The 15116-nt window shown below is 50.9% G+C and overlaps 7 protein-coding genes across 7 annotated transcripts; all 7 read left to right on the forward strand.

Moving 5' to 3' along the window:
• Nucleotides 1–5: 5 nt before the first annotated feature.
• Nucleotides 6–673, forward strand: LOC126282506 (nipped-B-like protein B). Its single transcript, XM_049982163.1, has 2 exons — nt 6–461; nt 509–673. Exons 1-2 carry the CDS (start codon nt 6–8, stop codon nt 671–673), a joined length of 621 nt encoding a protein of 206 aa, XP_049838120.1.
• A 108-nt stretch (nt 674–781) lies between these two features.
• On the forward strand, nt 782–3182 carry LOC126282507 (uncharacterized). Its single transcript, XM_049982164.1, has 4 exons — nt 782–1492; nt 1540–2092; nt 2326–2619; nt 2710–3182. Exons 1-4 carry the CDS (start codon nt 782–784, stop codon nt 3180–3182), a joined length of 2031 nt encoding a protein of 676 aa, XP_049838121.1.
• Nucleotides 3183–4403: 1221 nt separating this feature from the next.
• Nucleotides 4404–5336, forward strand: LOC126282508 (S-antigen protein-like). Its single transcript, XM_049982165.1, has one exon. It carries the CDS (start codon nt 4404–4406, stop codon nt 5334–5336), a length of 933 nt encoding a protein of 310 aa, XP_049838122.1.
• A 1817-nt stretch (nt 5337–7153) lies between these two features.
• LOC126282509 (S-antigen protein-like) lies at nt 7154–7831 on the forward strand. The gene has a single exon (XM_049982166.1). It carries the CDS (start codon nt 7154–7156, stop codon nt 7829–7831), a length of 678 nt encoding a protein of 225 aa, XP_049838123.1.
• Nucleotides 7832–7849: 18 nt separating this feature from the next.
• Nucleotides 7850–11562, forward strand: LOC126282510 (GRIP and coiled-coil domain-containing protein-like). The gene is made up of 3 exons (XM_049982167.1): nt 7850–8032; nt 8075–8248; nt 8344–11562. Exons 1-3 carry the CDS (start codon nt 7850–7852, stop codon nt 11560–11562), a joined length of 3576 nt encoding a protein of 1191 aa, XP_049838124.1.
• Nucleotides 11563–11567: 5 nt separating this feature from the next.
• Nucleotides 11568–13576, forward strand: LOC126282511 (uncharacterized). Its single transcript, XM_049982168.1, has 5 exons — nt 11568–11702; nt 11782–12229; nt 12296–12588; nt 12684–12851; nt 12971–13576. Exons 1-5 carry the CDS (start codon nt 11568–11570, stop codon nt 13574–13576), a joined length of 1650 nt encoding a protein of 549 aa, XP_049838125.1.
• A 28-nt stretch (nt 13577–13604) lies between these two features.
• LOC126282512 (uncharacterized) lies at nt 13605–14767 on the forward strand. The gene is made up of 3 exons (XM_049982169.1): nt 13605–13667; nt 13739–13859; nt 13998–14767. The coding sequence occupies exons 1-3, from the start codon at nt 13605–13607 to the stop codon at nt 14765–14767; spliced, it is 954 nt and encodes a 317-aa protein (XP_049838126.1).
• Nucleotides 14768–15116: the final 349 nt, after the last annotated feature.

Genomic DNA, 15116 nt, shown 5'->3' on the forward strand with positions numbered 1-15116 from the left:
ACAGGATGAACAGTATGGACCAGGACAGGGTGAACAGTATGGAGCAGGACAGGTTGAACATTAAGGACCAGGACAGGGTGAACAATATAGACCAGAACTGGATGAACAGTATGGACCAGGACAGGTTGAACAGTATGGACCAGGACAGGGTGAACAGTCGGGACCAAGACAGGGTGAACAGTATGGACCAGGACAGGGTGAACAGTATGGACCAGGACAGGGTGTGCAGTATGGACCAAGACAGGATGAACAGTATGGTCCAGGGAAGGGTGAACAGTATGTGCGAGGACAGGGTGAACAGTATGGACCAGGACAGGGTGAACAGTATGTACGAGGACGGGGTGAACGGTATGGACCAGGACAGGGTGAACAGTATGGACCAGGTCAGGGTGAATAGTATGGACCACGACAGGGTGAAGAGTATGGACCACGACAGGGTGAACAGTATACACCAGGACAGCGTGAGCAGTATGTACTAGGACAGTGTGAACAGTATACACCAAGACAGGGTGAACAGTATGGACCAGGACAGGCTGAACAGTTTAAACCAGGAAAGGGTGAACAGATTGGACCAGGACAGGGTGAACAGTATGGACCAGGACAAGGTGAACAGTATGAACAAGGACAGGGTGAACAGTATGGACCAGGAGAGGTTGAAGAGTATAGACCATGACAGGGTGAATAGTATACACCAGGACAGGGTGAACAGTACAGACCAAGAAAGGCGAACAGTATGGACCAGTAAAGGGTGAACAGTATACACCAGGACAGGGTGAACAACATGGACCAGGACAGGGTGAACAGTATACACCAGGACAGGGTGAACAGTATGGACCAGGACAGGGTGAACAGTATGGAGCAGGACAGGCTGAACAATAAGGACCAGGACAGGGTGAACAATATAGACCAGGACAGAGTGAACAGTATGAACCAGGACAGGTTGAACAGTTTGGACCACGACAGGGTGAACATTCGGGACCAAGACAGGGTGAACAGTATGGACCAGGACTGGGTGAACAGTATGGATCAGGAGAAGGTGGACAGTATACACCAGGACAGCTTGAACAGTATGGATCAGGGCATGGTGAACAGTATGGACAAGAACAGGGTGAACAGTATGGACCAGGACAGGGTGAACGGTATGGACCAGGACAGGGTCAACAGTATGGACCAGGATAGGGTGAATGGTATGGACCAGCACAGGGTGAACAGTATACACCAGGACAGCGTGAACAGTATGTACCAGGACAGTGTGGACACTATACACCAGGACAGGTTGAACATTATTGACCAGGACAGGGTGAACAGTATGGACCAGGACAGGGTGAACAGTATGGACCAGGAATGTGAGAACAGTATGGACCAGGACAAGGGGAACATTATGGACCAGGAAAGGGTGAACAGTATGGACCAGGACAGGGTGAACAGTATAGACCAGGACATTGTGAACAGTATGGACCAGGACAGGGTGAACCGTATGGAACAGGACAGGGTGAACAGTAGGGACAAGAACAGGGTGAACAGTATGGACCAGTACAGGGTGAACAGTATGGACCAGGACAGGGTGAACAGTATACACCAGGACAGGGTGAACAGTATGGACCAGGACAGGGTGTGCAGTATGGACTAGGACAGGATGAACTGTATGGTCCAGGGAAGGGTGAACAGTATGTGCGAGGACAGGGTGCACAGAATGGACCAGAACAGGGTGAACAGTATGTACGAGGATGGGGTGAACGGTATGGACCAGGACAGGGTGAACAGTATGGACCAGGACAGGGTGAACAGTATGGACCACGACAGGGTGAAGAGTATGGACCACGACAGGGTGAACAGTATACACCAGGACAGCGTGAGCAGTATGTACTAGGACAGTGTGAACAGTATACACCAAGACAGGGTGAACAGTATGGACCAGGACAGGCTGAACAGTTTAAACCAGGAAAGGGTGAACAGATTGGACCAGGACAGGGTGAACAGTATGGACCAGGACAAGGTGAACAGTATGGACACGGACAGGGTGAACAGTATACACCAGGACAGCGTGAACAGTATGTACCAGGACAGTGTGAACACTATACACCAGGACAGGGTGAACATTATTGACCAGGACAGGGTGAACAGTATGGACCAGGACAGGGTGAACAGTATGGACCAGGAATGTGAGAACAGTATGGACCAGGACATTGGAACATTATGGATCAGGACAGGGTGAACAGTATGGACCAGGACAGGATGAACAGTAAGGACCAATGGAGGGTGAAAAGTTTGTGCCAGGAAAGGTTGAACAGTAGGGACCACAACAGGGTGAACAGAACACACCAGGACAGGGTGAACAGTATGGACCAGTACAGGGTGAACAGAACACACCAGGACAGGGTGAACAGTATTCACCCATACAGGGTGAAAAGTATGGACCAGGACAGGGTGAACAGTGTCGACCAGGACAGTGTGAACAGTATGGACCAGGACAGGGTGAACAGTATGGACCAGGACTGGGTGTACCGTATGGACCAGGACAGGGTGTACAGAATGTAAGAGGACAGTGTGAACTGTATGGACCAGGACAGGGTGAACAGTATGGACCAGGACAGGAAGAACAGTATGCACGAAGACAGGGTGAACAGTATACACCAAAACAGGGCGAATAGTAAGGACCAGGACACGGTGAACAGTATGGACCTGGACAGGGTAAACGGTATGGACCAGGACAGGGTGAAAAGTATGGACGAAGACAGGGTGAACAGTATACACCAAGACAGGGTGAACAGTATGGACCAGGAGAGGGTGTACAGTATGGACCAGGACAGGGTGTACAGTATGGACCAGGACAGGGTGAACAGTATGTGCGAGGACACTGTGAACAGTATGGACCAGGACAGGTTGATCAGTATGGACTAGGACAGGGTGAACAGTATACACCAGGACAGCGTGAGCAGTATGTACCAGAACAGTGTGAACAGTATACACCAGGACAGGGTGAACAGCATGGACCAGGACAGACTGAACAGTTTACACCAGGAAAGGGTGAACAGATTGGACCAGGACAGGGTGAACAGTATGGATCAGGACAAGGTGAACAGCATGGACCAGGACAGGGTGAACTGTATACACCAGGACAGGATGAACAGTATGGACCAGGACAGGGTGAACAGTATGGAGCAGGACAGGTTGAACATTAAGGACCAGGACAGGGTGAACAATATAGACCAGAACTGGATCAACATTATGGACCAGGACAGGTTGAACAGTATGGAACAGGACAGGGTGAGCAGTCGGGACCAAGACAGGGTGAACAGTATGGACCAGGACAGGGTGAACAGTATGGATCAGGAGAAGGTGGACAGTATACACCAGGACAGCTTGAACGGTATGGATCAGGACATGGTGAACAGTATGGACCAGTACAGGGTGAACAGTATGGACCAGGACAGGGTGAACAGTATTGATCAGGACAAGGTCAACAGTATGGACCAGGACAGGGTGTACGGTATGGACCAGGAGATGGTGAACAGTATACACCAGGACAGAGTGAACAGTATGTACCAGGACAGTGTGAACAGTATACACCAGGACAGGGTGAACAGTATGGACGAGGACAGGGTGAACAGTATGGACCAGGACAGGGTGAACAGTATGGACCAGGACAGGGTGAACAGTATAGACCATTACATTGTGAACGATACGGACCAGGACAGGGTGAACAGTATGGAACAGGACAGGGTGAACAGTAGGGACCAGAACAGGGTGAACAGTATGGACCAGTACAGGGTGAACAGTATGGACCAGGACAGGGTGAACAGTATGGACCACGACAGGGTGAAGTGTATGGACCGCGACAGGGTGAACAGTATACACCAGGACAGGGTGAACAGTTTGGACCAGGACAGGGTGTGCAGTATGGACCAGGACAGGATGAACAGTATGGTCCAGGGAAGGGTGAACAGTATGTGCGAGGACAGGGTGAACAGTATGGACCAGGACAGGGTGAACAGTATGTACGAGGACGGGGTGAACGGTATGGACCAGGACAGGGTGAACAGTATGGACCAGGACAGGGTGAACAGTATGGACCACGACAGGGTTAAGAGTATGGACCACGACAGGGTGAACAGTATACAACAGGACAGCGTGAGCAGTATGTACTAGGACAGTGTGAACAGTATACACCAAGATAGGGTGAACAGTATGGACCAGGACAGGCTGAACAGTTTAAACCAGGAAAGGGTGAACAGATTGGACCAGGACAGGGTGAACAGTATGGACCAGGAGAAGGTGAACAGTATGGACATGGACAGGGTGAACAGTATGGACCAGGAGAGGTTGAAGAGTATAGACCATGACAGGGTGAACAGTATACACCAGGACAGGGTGAACAGTACAGACCAAGAAATGCGAACAGTATGGACCAGTACAGGGTGAACAGTATACACCAGGACAGGGTGAACAGCATGGACCAGGACAGGGTGAACAGTATACACCAGGACAAGGTGAACAGTATGGACAAGGACAGGTTGAACAGTTTGGAGCAGGACAGTATGGAGCAGGACAGGTTGAACAATAAGGACCAGGACAGGGTGAACAATATAGACCAGGACAGGGTGAACAGTATGAACCAGGACAGGTTGAACAGTTTGGACCACGACAGGGTGAACATTCGGGACCGAGACAGGGTGAACAGTATGGACCAGGACAGGGTGAACAGTATGGATCAGGAGAAGGTGGACAGTATACACCAGGACAGCTTGAACAGTATGGATCAAGAAATGGTGAACAGTATGAACCAGAACAGGGTGAACAGTATGGACCAGGACAGGGTGAACGGTATGGACCAGGACAGGGTCAACAGTATGGACCAGGATAGGGTGAACAGTATACACAAGGACAGCGTGAACAGTATGTACCAGGACAATGTGAACACTATACACCAGGACAGGGTGAACATTATTGACCAGGACAGGGTGAACAGTATGAACCAGGACAGGGTGAACAGTATGGACCAGGAATGTGAGAACAGTATGGACCTGGACAAGGGGAACATTATCTACCACGACAGGGTGAACAGTATGGACCAGGACAGGATGAACAGTAAGGACCAGGGGACGGTGAAAAGTTTGTACCAGGAATGGGTGAACAGTAGAGACCACCACAGGGTGGACAGAACACAGCAGGACAGGGTGAACAGTATGAACCAGTACAGGGTGAACAGTATGGACCAGGACAGGGTGAAAAGTGTGGACCAGGACAGGGTGAACAGTATGGACCAGGACACGGTGAACAGTATGGACCAGGACTGGGTGAACAGTATGAACCAGGACAGGGTGTACAGTATGTAAGAGGACAGTGTGAACAGTATGGACCAGGACAGGATGAACAGTATGGACCAGGACACGGTGAACAGTATACACCAGGACAGGGTGAACAGTATGGACCAGGACAGGGTGAACAGTGTGGACCAGGACAGAGTGAACAGTATGGACCATGACAGGATGAACAGTATGGACCAGGACTGGGTGTACCGTATGGACCAGGACAGGGTGCACAGAATGCAAGAGGACAGTGTGAACTGTATGGACCAGGACAGGGTGAACAGTATGGACCAGGACAGGGTGAACAGTATGGACGAAGACAGGGTGAACAGTATACACCAAAACAGGGCGAACAGTATGGACCAGGACAGGGTGAACAGTATGGACCCGGACAGGGTGAACGGTATATACCAGGACAGGGTGAAAAGTATGGACGAAGACAGGGTGAACAGTATACACCAAGACCTGGTGAACAGTATGGACATGGATAGTGTGAACAGTAGGGACCAGGTTAGGGTGAACAGTATGGACCAGTGCAGGGTGAACAGTATGGACAAGGACAGGGTGATCAGTATGGACCACGACAGGGTGAAGAGTATGGACCACGACAGGTTGAACAGTATACACCAGGACAGGGTGAACAGTATGGACCAGGAAAGGGTGTACAGTGTGGACCAGGACAGGGTGAACAGTATGGACAAGGACAGGGTGAACAGTATGTGCGAGGACAGGGTGAACAGTATGGACCAGGACAGGTTGAACAGTATGGACTAGGACAGGGTGAACAGTATACACCAGGACAGCGTGAGCAGTATGTACCAGAGCAGTGTGAACAGTATACACCAGGACAGGGTGAACAGTATGGACCAGGACAGACTGAACAGTTTACACCAGGAAAGGGTGAACAGATTGGACCAGGACAGGGTGAACAGTATGGATCAGGACAAGGTGAACAGCATGGACCAGGACAGGGTGAACAGTATACACCAGGACAGGATGAACAGTATGGACCAGGACAGGGTGAACAGTATGGAGCAGGACAGGTTGAACATTAAGGACCAGGACAGGGTGAACAATATAGACCAGAACTGGATGAACAGTATGGACCAGGACAGGTTGAACAGTATGGACCAGGACAGGGTGAACAGTCGGGACCAAGACAGGGTGAACAGTATGGACCAGGACAGGGTGAACAGTATGGATCAGGAGAAGGTGGACAGTATACACCAGGACAGCTTGAACAGTATGGATCAGGACATGGTGAACAGTATGGACCAGTACAGGGTGAACAGTATGGACCAGGACAGGGTGAACGGTATGGACCAGGACAGGGTGAATAGTATGGACCAGAAGAGGGTGAACAGTATAGACCAGGACATTGTGAACAGTATGGACCAGGACAGGGTGAACAGTATGGAACAGGACAGGGTGAACAGTGAGGCCCAGAACAGGGTGAACAGTATGGACCAGTACAGGGTGAACAGTATGGACCAGGACAGGGTGAACAGTATGGACCACGACAGGGTGAAGAGTATGGACCGCGACAGGGTGAACAGTATACACCAGGACAGTGTGAGCAGTACGTACTAGGACAGTGTGAACAGTATACACCAAGACAGGGTGAACAGTATGGACCAGGACAGGCTGAACAGTCTAAACCAGGAAAGGGTGAACAGATTGGACCAGGACAGGGTGAACAGTATGGACCAGGACAAGGTGAACAGTATGGACAAGGACAGGGTGAACAGTATGGACCAGGAGAGGTTGAAGAGTATACACCATGACAGGGTGAACAGTATACACCAGGACAGGGTGAACAGTACAGACCAAGAAAGGCGAACAGCATGGACCAGTACAGGGTGAACAGTATACACCAGGAGAGGGTGGACAACATGGACCAGGACAGGGTGAACAGTATACACGAGGACAGGGTGAACAGTATGGACCAGGACAGGGTGAACAGTATGGAGCAGGACAGGTTGAACAATAAGGACCAGGACAGGGTGAACAATATAGACCAGGACAGGGTGAACAGTATGAACCAGGACAGGTTGAACAGTTTGGACTACGACAGGGTGAACATTCGGGACCGAGACAGGGTGAACAGTATGGACCAGGACAGGGTGAACAGTATGGATCAGGAGAAGGTGGACAGTATACACCAGGACAGCTTGAACAGTATGGATCAGAACATGGTGAACAGTATGGACCAGAACAGGGTGAACAGTATGGAACAGGACAGGGTGAACGGTATGGACCAGGACAGGGTCAACAGTATGGACCAGGATAGGGTGAACGGTATGGACCAGGACAGGGTGAACAGTATACACCAGGACAGCGTGAACAGTATGTACCAGGACAGTGCGAACACCATACACCAGGACAGGGTGAACATTATTGACCAGGACAGGGTGAACAGTATGGACCAGGACAGGGTGAACAGTATGGACCAGGAATGTGAGAACAGTATGGACCAGGACAAGGGGAACAGTATGAACCAGGACAGGGTGTACAGTATGTAAGAGGACAGTGTGAACAGTATGGACCAGGACAGGATGAACAGTATGGACCAGGACACGGTGAACAGTATACACCAGGACAGGGTGAACAGTATGGACCAGGACAGGGTGAACAGTGTGGACCAGGACAGAGTGAACAGTATGGACCATGACAGGATGAACAGTATGGACCAGGACTGGGTGTACCGTATGGACCAGGACAGGGTGCACAGAATGTAAGAGGACAGTGTGAACTGTATGGACCAGGACAGGGTGAACAGTATGGACCAGGACAGGGTGAACAGTATGGACGAAGACAGGGTGAACAGTATACACCAAAACAGGGCGAACAGTATGGACCAGGACAGGGTGAACAGTATGGACCCGGACAGGGTGAACGGTATATACCAGGACAGGGTGAAAAGTATGGACGAAGACAGGGTGAACAGTATACACCAAGACTGGGTGAACAGTATGGACATGGATAGTGTGAACAGTAGGGACCAGGTTAGGGTGAACAGTATGGACCAGTGCAGGGTGAACAGTATGGACAAGGACAGGGTGATCAGTATGGACCACGACAGGGTGAAGAGTATGGACCACGACAGGTTGAACAGTATACACCAGGACAGGGTGAACAGTATGGACCAGGAAAGGGTGTACAGTGTGGACCAGGACAGGGTGAACAGTATGGACAAGGACAGGGTGAACAGTATGTGCGAGGACAGGGTGAACAGTATGGACCAGGACAGGTTGAACAGTATGGACTAGGACAGGGTGAACAGTATACACCAGGACAGCGTGAGCAGTATGTACCAGAGCAGTGTGAACAGTATACACCAGGACAGGGTGAACAGTATGGACCAGGACAGACTGAACAGTTTACACCAGGAAAGGGTGAACAGATTGGACCAGGACAGGGTGAACAGTATGGATCAGGACAAGGTGAACAGCATGGACCAGGACTGGGTGAACAGTATACACCAGGACTGGATGAACAGTATGGGCCAGGACAGGGTGACAGTATGGAGCAGGACAGGTTGAACATTAAGGACCAGGACAGGGTGAGCAATATAGACCAGAAGTGGATGAACAGTATAGACCAGGACAGGTTTAACAGTATGGACCATTACAGGGTGAACAGTCGGGACCAAGACAGGGTGAACAGCATGGACCAGGACAGGGTGAACAGTATGGATCAGGAGGAGGTGGACAGTATACACCAGGACAGCTTGAACAGTATGGATCAGGACATAGTGAACAGTATGGACCAGTACAGGGTGAACAGTATGGACCAGGACAGGGTGAACGGTATGGACCAGGACAAGGTCAACAGTATGGACCAGGACAGGGTGAATGGTATGGACCAAGAGATGGTGAACAGTATACACCAGGACAGAGTGAAAAGTATGTACCAGGACAGTGTGAACAGTATACACCAGGACAGGGTGAACAGTATGGACCAGGACAGGGTGAACAGTATGGACCAGGACAGGGTGAACAGTATGGACCAGCACAGGGTGAACAGTATAGACCAGGACATTGTGAACAGTATGGACCAGGACAGGGTGAACAGTATGGAACAGGACATTGTGTACAGTAGGGACCAGAACAGGGTGAACAGTATGGATCAGTACAGTGTGAACAGTATGGACCAGGACAGGGTGAACAGTATGGACCACGACAGGGTGAAGAGTATGGACTGTGACAGGGTGAACAGTATACACCACTGCAGGGTGAACAGTATGGACCAGGACAGGGTGTGCAGTATGGACCAGGACAGGATGAACAGTATGGTCCAGGGAAGGGTGAACAGTATGTGCGAATACAGGGTGAACAGTATGGACCAGGACAGGGTGAACAGTATGTACGAGGACGGGGTGAACGGTATGGACCAGGACAGGGTGAACAGTATGGACCAGGACAGGGTGAAAAGTATGGACGAAGACAGGGTGAACAGTATGGACCAGGACAGGTTTTACAGTATGGACCACGACAGGGTGAAGAGTATAGGCCATGATAGGGTGAACAGTATACACCAGGAGAGGGTGAACAGTATGGACCAGAAGAGGCTGTACAGTATGGACCAGGACAGGGTGAACAGTATGGACCAGGACAGGGTGAACGGTATGGACCGGGACAGGGTCAACAGTATGGACCAGAACAGGGTGAACGGTATGGACCAGGACAGGGTGAACAGTATACACCAGGACAGCGTGAAGAGTATGGACCAGGACAGAGTGAACAGTATGGACCAGGAGAGGATGAACAGCATGGACCAGGACAGGGTGAACAGTGTAGACCAGGACATTGTGAACAGTATGGACCAGGACAGGGTGAACAGTATGGAACAGGACAGGGTGAACAGTATGGACAAGGACAGGGTGAACAGTATAGACCAGGACAGAGAGACCAGTATGGACGAGGACATGGAGAACTGTATGGATCACGACAGGGTGAACGGTATGGACCAAGAGAGGATGAAAAGTAAAGACCAGAACTGGGTGAACAGTATGGACCAGGAAAGGGTGAACAGTATATACGAGGACAGGGTGAACAGTATGTACCAGGACACTATGAACAGTATGGACCAGGACAGGGTGAACAGTATGGACCTGGACAGGGTGAGAAGTATGTTCAAGGACAGGGTGAACAGTATGGACCGGGACAGGGTGAACAGTATGGACCAGTACAGGGTGAACAGTATGGACCAGGACAGGGTGAACAGTATGGACCACGACAAAGTGAAGAGTATGGACCACGACAGGTTGAACAGTATACACCAGGACAGGGTGAACAGTATGGACCAGGACAGGGTGAACAGTATGGACCAGGACAGGGTGATCAGTATGTGCGAGGACAGGGTGAACTGTATGGACCAGGACAGGTTGAACAGTATGGACCGGGTCAGGGTGAACAATATGGACCAGGGCAGGGTGAACAGTATACACCAGGACAGCGTGAGCAGTATGGACCAGGACAGGGTGAACAGTATACACCACGACAGGGTGAACAGTATGGATCAGGACAGGATGAACAGTATTGACCAGGACACGGTGAACAGTATACACCAGGATAGGGTGAACAGTATGGATCAGGACAGGGTGAACAGTGTGGACCAGGACAGAGTGAACAGTATGGAACAGGACAGGGTGAACAGTATGGACCAGGACATTGTGAACGGTATGGACCAGGACAGGGTGAACAGAATGTACCAGGACAGGATGAACAGTATGGACCACGACAGAGTGAACAGTATGGACCTGGACAGGGTTAACAGTATGAACCAGGACAGGGTGAACAGTATGGACCAGGACAGGGTGGAAAGTATACACCAGGAAAGGGTGAACAGATTGGACTGGGGCGGGGCGAACAGTATGGACCAGGAGAGGGTGAACAGTATGGACCTGGACTGGGTGAACAGTATGGGCCAGGACAGGGTGAACAGTATGGACCAGGACAGGGTGAACAGTGTACACCAGGACAGCGTGTGCAAGATGTACCAGGACATCGTGAACAGTATACACCAGGACAGGGTGAACAGTATGAACCAGGACAGTGTGAACAGTATTGACCAGGACTGGGTGAAAAGTATGGACCAGGACAGGGTGAACAGTATGTACGAGGACAGGGTGAACAGTATGGACCAGGACAGGATGAACAGTATGGACCAGGACAGGGTGAGCAGTGTAGACCAGGACATTGTGAACAGTATGGACCAGACAGGGGAAACAGTATGGATCAGGGCACTGTGAACAGTATGGACAAGGACAGGGTGAACGGTATAGACCAGGACAGAGAGACCAGTAGGGACCAGGACATGGTGAACAGTATGGATCAGGACAGGGTGAACGGTATGGACCAGGAGAGGAAGAAAAGTATGGACCAGAACTGGGTGAACAGTATGGCCCAGAAAGGGTGAACAGTATATATGAGGACAGGCTGAACAGTATGTACCAGGACATTGTGAACAGTATGGACCAGGACAGGGTGAACAGTATGGACCTGGACAGTGTGAGCAGTATGTACAAGGACAGGGTGAACAGTATGGACCGGGACAGGGTGAACAGTATGGACCAGTACAGAGTGAACAGTATGGACCAGGACAGGGTGAACAGTATGGACCACGACAAAGTGAAGAGTATGGACCACGACAGGGTGAACTGTATACACGAGGACAGGGTGAACAGTATGGACCAGGACAGGGTGAACAGTATGGACTAGGACAGGGTGATCAGTATGCCCGAGGACAGGGTGAACTGTATGGACCAGGACAGGTTGAACAGTATGGACCGGGTCAGGGTGGACAATATGGACCAGGACAGGGTGAACAGTATACACCAAGACAGCGTGAGCAGTATGTACCAGGACAGTGTGAACAGTATACACCAGGACAGGGTGAACAGTATGGATCAGGACAAGGTAAACAGTATGGACAAGGACATAGTGGACAGTATGGACCAGAATAAAGTAATGAACATGGACCAGGACAGGGTGAACAGTATACAGCAGGACAGGGTGAACAGTATGGACCAGGACAAGCGAACAGTATGGACCAGGACAGGGTGAACAGTATACACCAGGACAGGGTGAACAGTATGGACCAGGACAGGATGAACAGTATTGACCAGGACACGGTGAACAGTATACACCAGGACAGGGTGAACAGTATGGATCAGGACAGGGTGAACAGTGTGGACCAGGACAGATTGAACAGTATGGAACAGGACAGGGTGAACAGTATGGACCAGGACATTGTGAACAGTATGGACCAGGACAGGGTGAACAGAATGTACCAGGACAGGATGAACAGTATGGACCAGGACAGAGTGAACAGTATGGACCAGGACAGGGTTAAAAGTATGAACCAGGACAGGGTGAACAGTATGGACCAGGACAGGGTGGACAGTATACACCAGGAAAGGGTGAACAGATTGGATGGGACAGGGCGAACAGTATGGACCAGGAGAGGGTGAACAGTAGGGACCTGGACTGGGTGAACAGTATGAACCAGGACAGGGTGAACAGTATGGACCAGGACAGGGTGAACAGTGTACACCAGGACAGCGTGTGCAAGATGTAACAGGACATCGTGAACAGTATACACCAGGACAGGGTGAACAGTATGAACCAGGACAGTGTGAAGAGTATTGACCAGGACAGGGTGAACAGTATGAACCAGGACAGGGTGAACAGTATGAACCAGGACAGGTTGAACAGTATGTGCGAGGACTGTGTGAACAGTATGGATCAGTACAGGGTGAACAGTATACAACAGGACAGGGTGAACAGTATGCACCAGGACAGGATGAACAGTATGGACCAGGACACGGTGAACAGTATACACCAGTACAGGGTGAACAGTATGGATCTGGACAGGGTGAACAGTGCGGACCAGGCCAGGGTGAACAGTATGGAACAGGACAGGGTGAACAGTATGGACCAGGACAGGATGAACTGTATGGACCAGAACAGGGTGAACAGAATAGACCAGGCCAGGCTAAACAGTATACTCCAGGACAGGGTGAACGGTATGGACCAGGACAGGGTGAAGAGTATACACCAGGACACGGTGAGCAGTATGGACCAGGACAGGGTGAACAGTATGGACCAGGACAGGGTGAACAGTATGGTCCAGGACAGGGTGAACAGTATGGACCAGGACAGGGTGAACAGTATGGACCAGGGCAGGGTGAACAGTATGGACCAGGACAGGATGAACAGTATGGACCAGGACAGGGTGAACAGCATGGACCATTGCAGGGTTAATAGTATGGACTAGGACAGGGTGAACAGTATGGACCAGGACAGGGTGAACAGTATGGACCAGAACAGGGTGAACAGTTTGGAGCAGGACAGGGTGAGCAGTATGGACTAAGACAGGGTGATCAGTATGGACCAGGATAGGGTGAACTGAATGTACCAGGACAGGGTGAACTGTATGGACCAGGACAGGGTGAACAGTATGGTCCAGGACAGGGTGAGCAGTATGGACCAGGACAGGATGAACAGTATGGACCAGGACAGGGTGAACAGTATGGACCAGGACAAGGTGAATAGTATGGACTAGGACAGGGTGAACAGTATGGACCAGGACAGGGTGAACAGTATGAACCAGGACAGGGTGAACAGTATGGACCAGGACAGGGTGAACAGAATGGACCATGACAGGGTGAGCAGTATGTTCCAGGACAGTGTGAACAGTATGGACCAGGACATAGTGATCAGAATGGACCAGGACAGGGTGAGCAGTATGGACCAGGACAGGATGAACAGTATGGACCAGGACACGGTGGACAGTATGGACAAGGGCAGGGTGAACAGTATGGACCAGGACAGAGTGAACAGTATGGACCAGGACAGGGTGAACAGTATGGACGAAGACAGGGTGAACAGTATACACCAGGTCAGGGTGCACAGTGTGGACCAGGACAGGGTGAACAGTCGGGACCAGGACAGGGTGAACAGTATGGACCAGTACAGGGTGAACAGTATGGACCAGGACAGGGTGAACAGTATGGACCACGACATGGTGAAGAGTATGGACCACGACAGGGTGAACAGTATACACCAGGACAGGGTGAACAGTATGGACCAGAACAGGGTGTACAGTATGGACCAGGGCAGCGTGAACAGTATGGTCCAGGACAGGGTGACCAGTATGTGCGAGGACAGGGTGAGCAGTATGGACCAGGACAGGGTGAACAGTATGTACGAGGACAGGGTGAACAGTATGGACCAGGACAGGGTGAACAATATGGACCAGGACAGGGTGAACAGTATGGAACAGGACAGGGTGAACAGTGTGGACCAAGACAGGGTGAACAGTATGGACCAGGACAGGGTGAACAGTATGGACCAGGACACGGTGAACAGTATGTACCAGGACAGTGTGAACAGTATACACAAGGACAGGGTGAAGAGTATGGACCAGGACAGGGTGGACAGTATACACCATGAAAGTGTGAACAGATTGGACCAGGACAGGGTGAACAGTATGGTCCAGGAGAGGGTGAACAGTATGTACCAGGATTCGGTGAACAGTATGGACCAGGACAGGGTGAACAGTATGGACCAGGACAGGGTGAACACCTGAACACCAGGGCAGCGTGAGCAGTATGTACCATTACATCGTGAACAGTATACACCAGGACTGTGTGAACAGTATGGACCGGGACAGGCTTAACAGTTTACCCCAGTTAAGGTTGAACAGATTGGACCAGGACAAGGTGAACAATATGGACCAGGAGAAGGTGAACAGTATGGACCAGGACAGGGTGAACAGTACATACAAGGACAGGGTGAACAG

This window comes from Schistocerca gregaria, chromosome 7 (genome assembly GCF_023897955.1).
Source record: "Schistocerca gregaria isolate iqSchGreg1 chromosome 7, iqSchGreg1.2, whole genome shotgun sequence".
Lineage (NCBI taxonomy): Eukaryota > Metazoa > Arthropoda > Insecta > Orthoptera > Acrididae > Schistocerca > Schistocerca gregaria.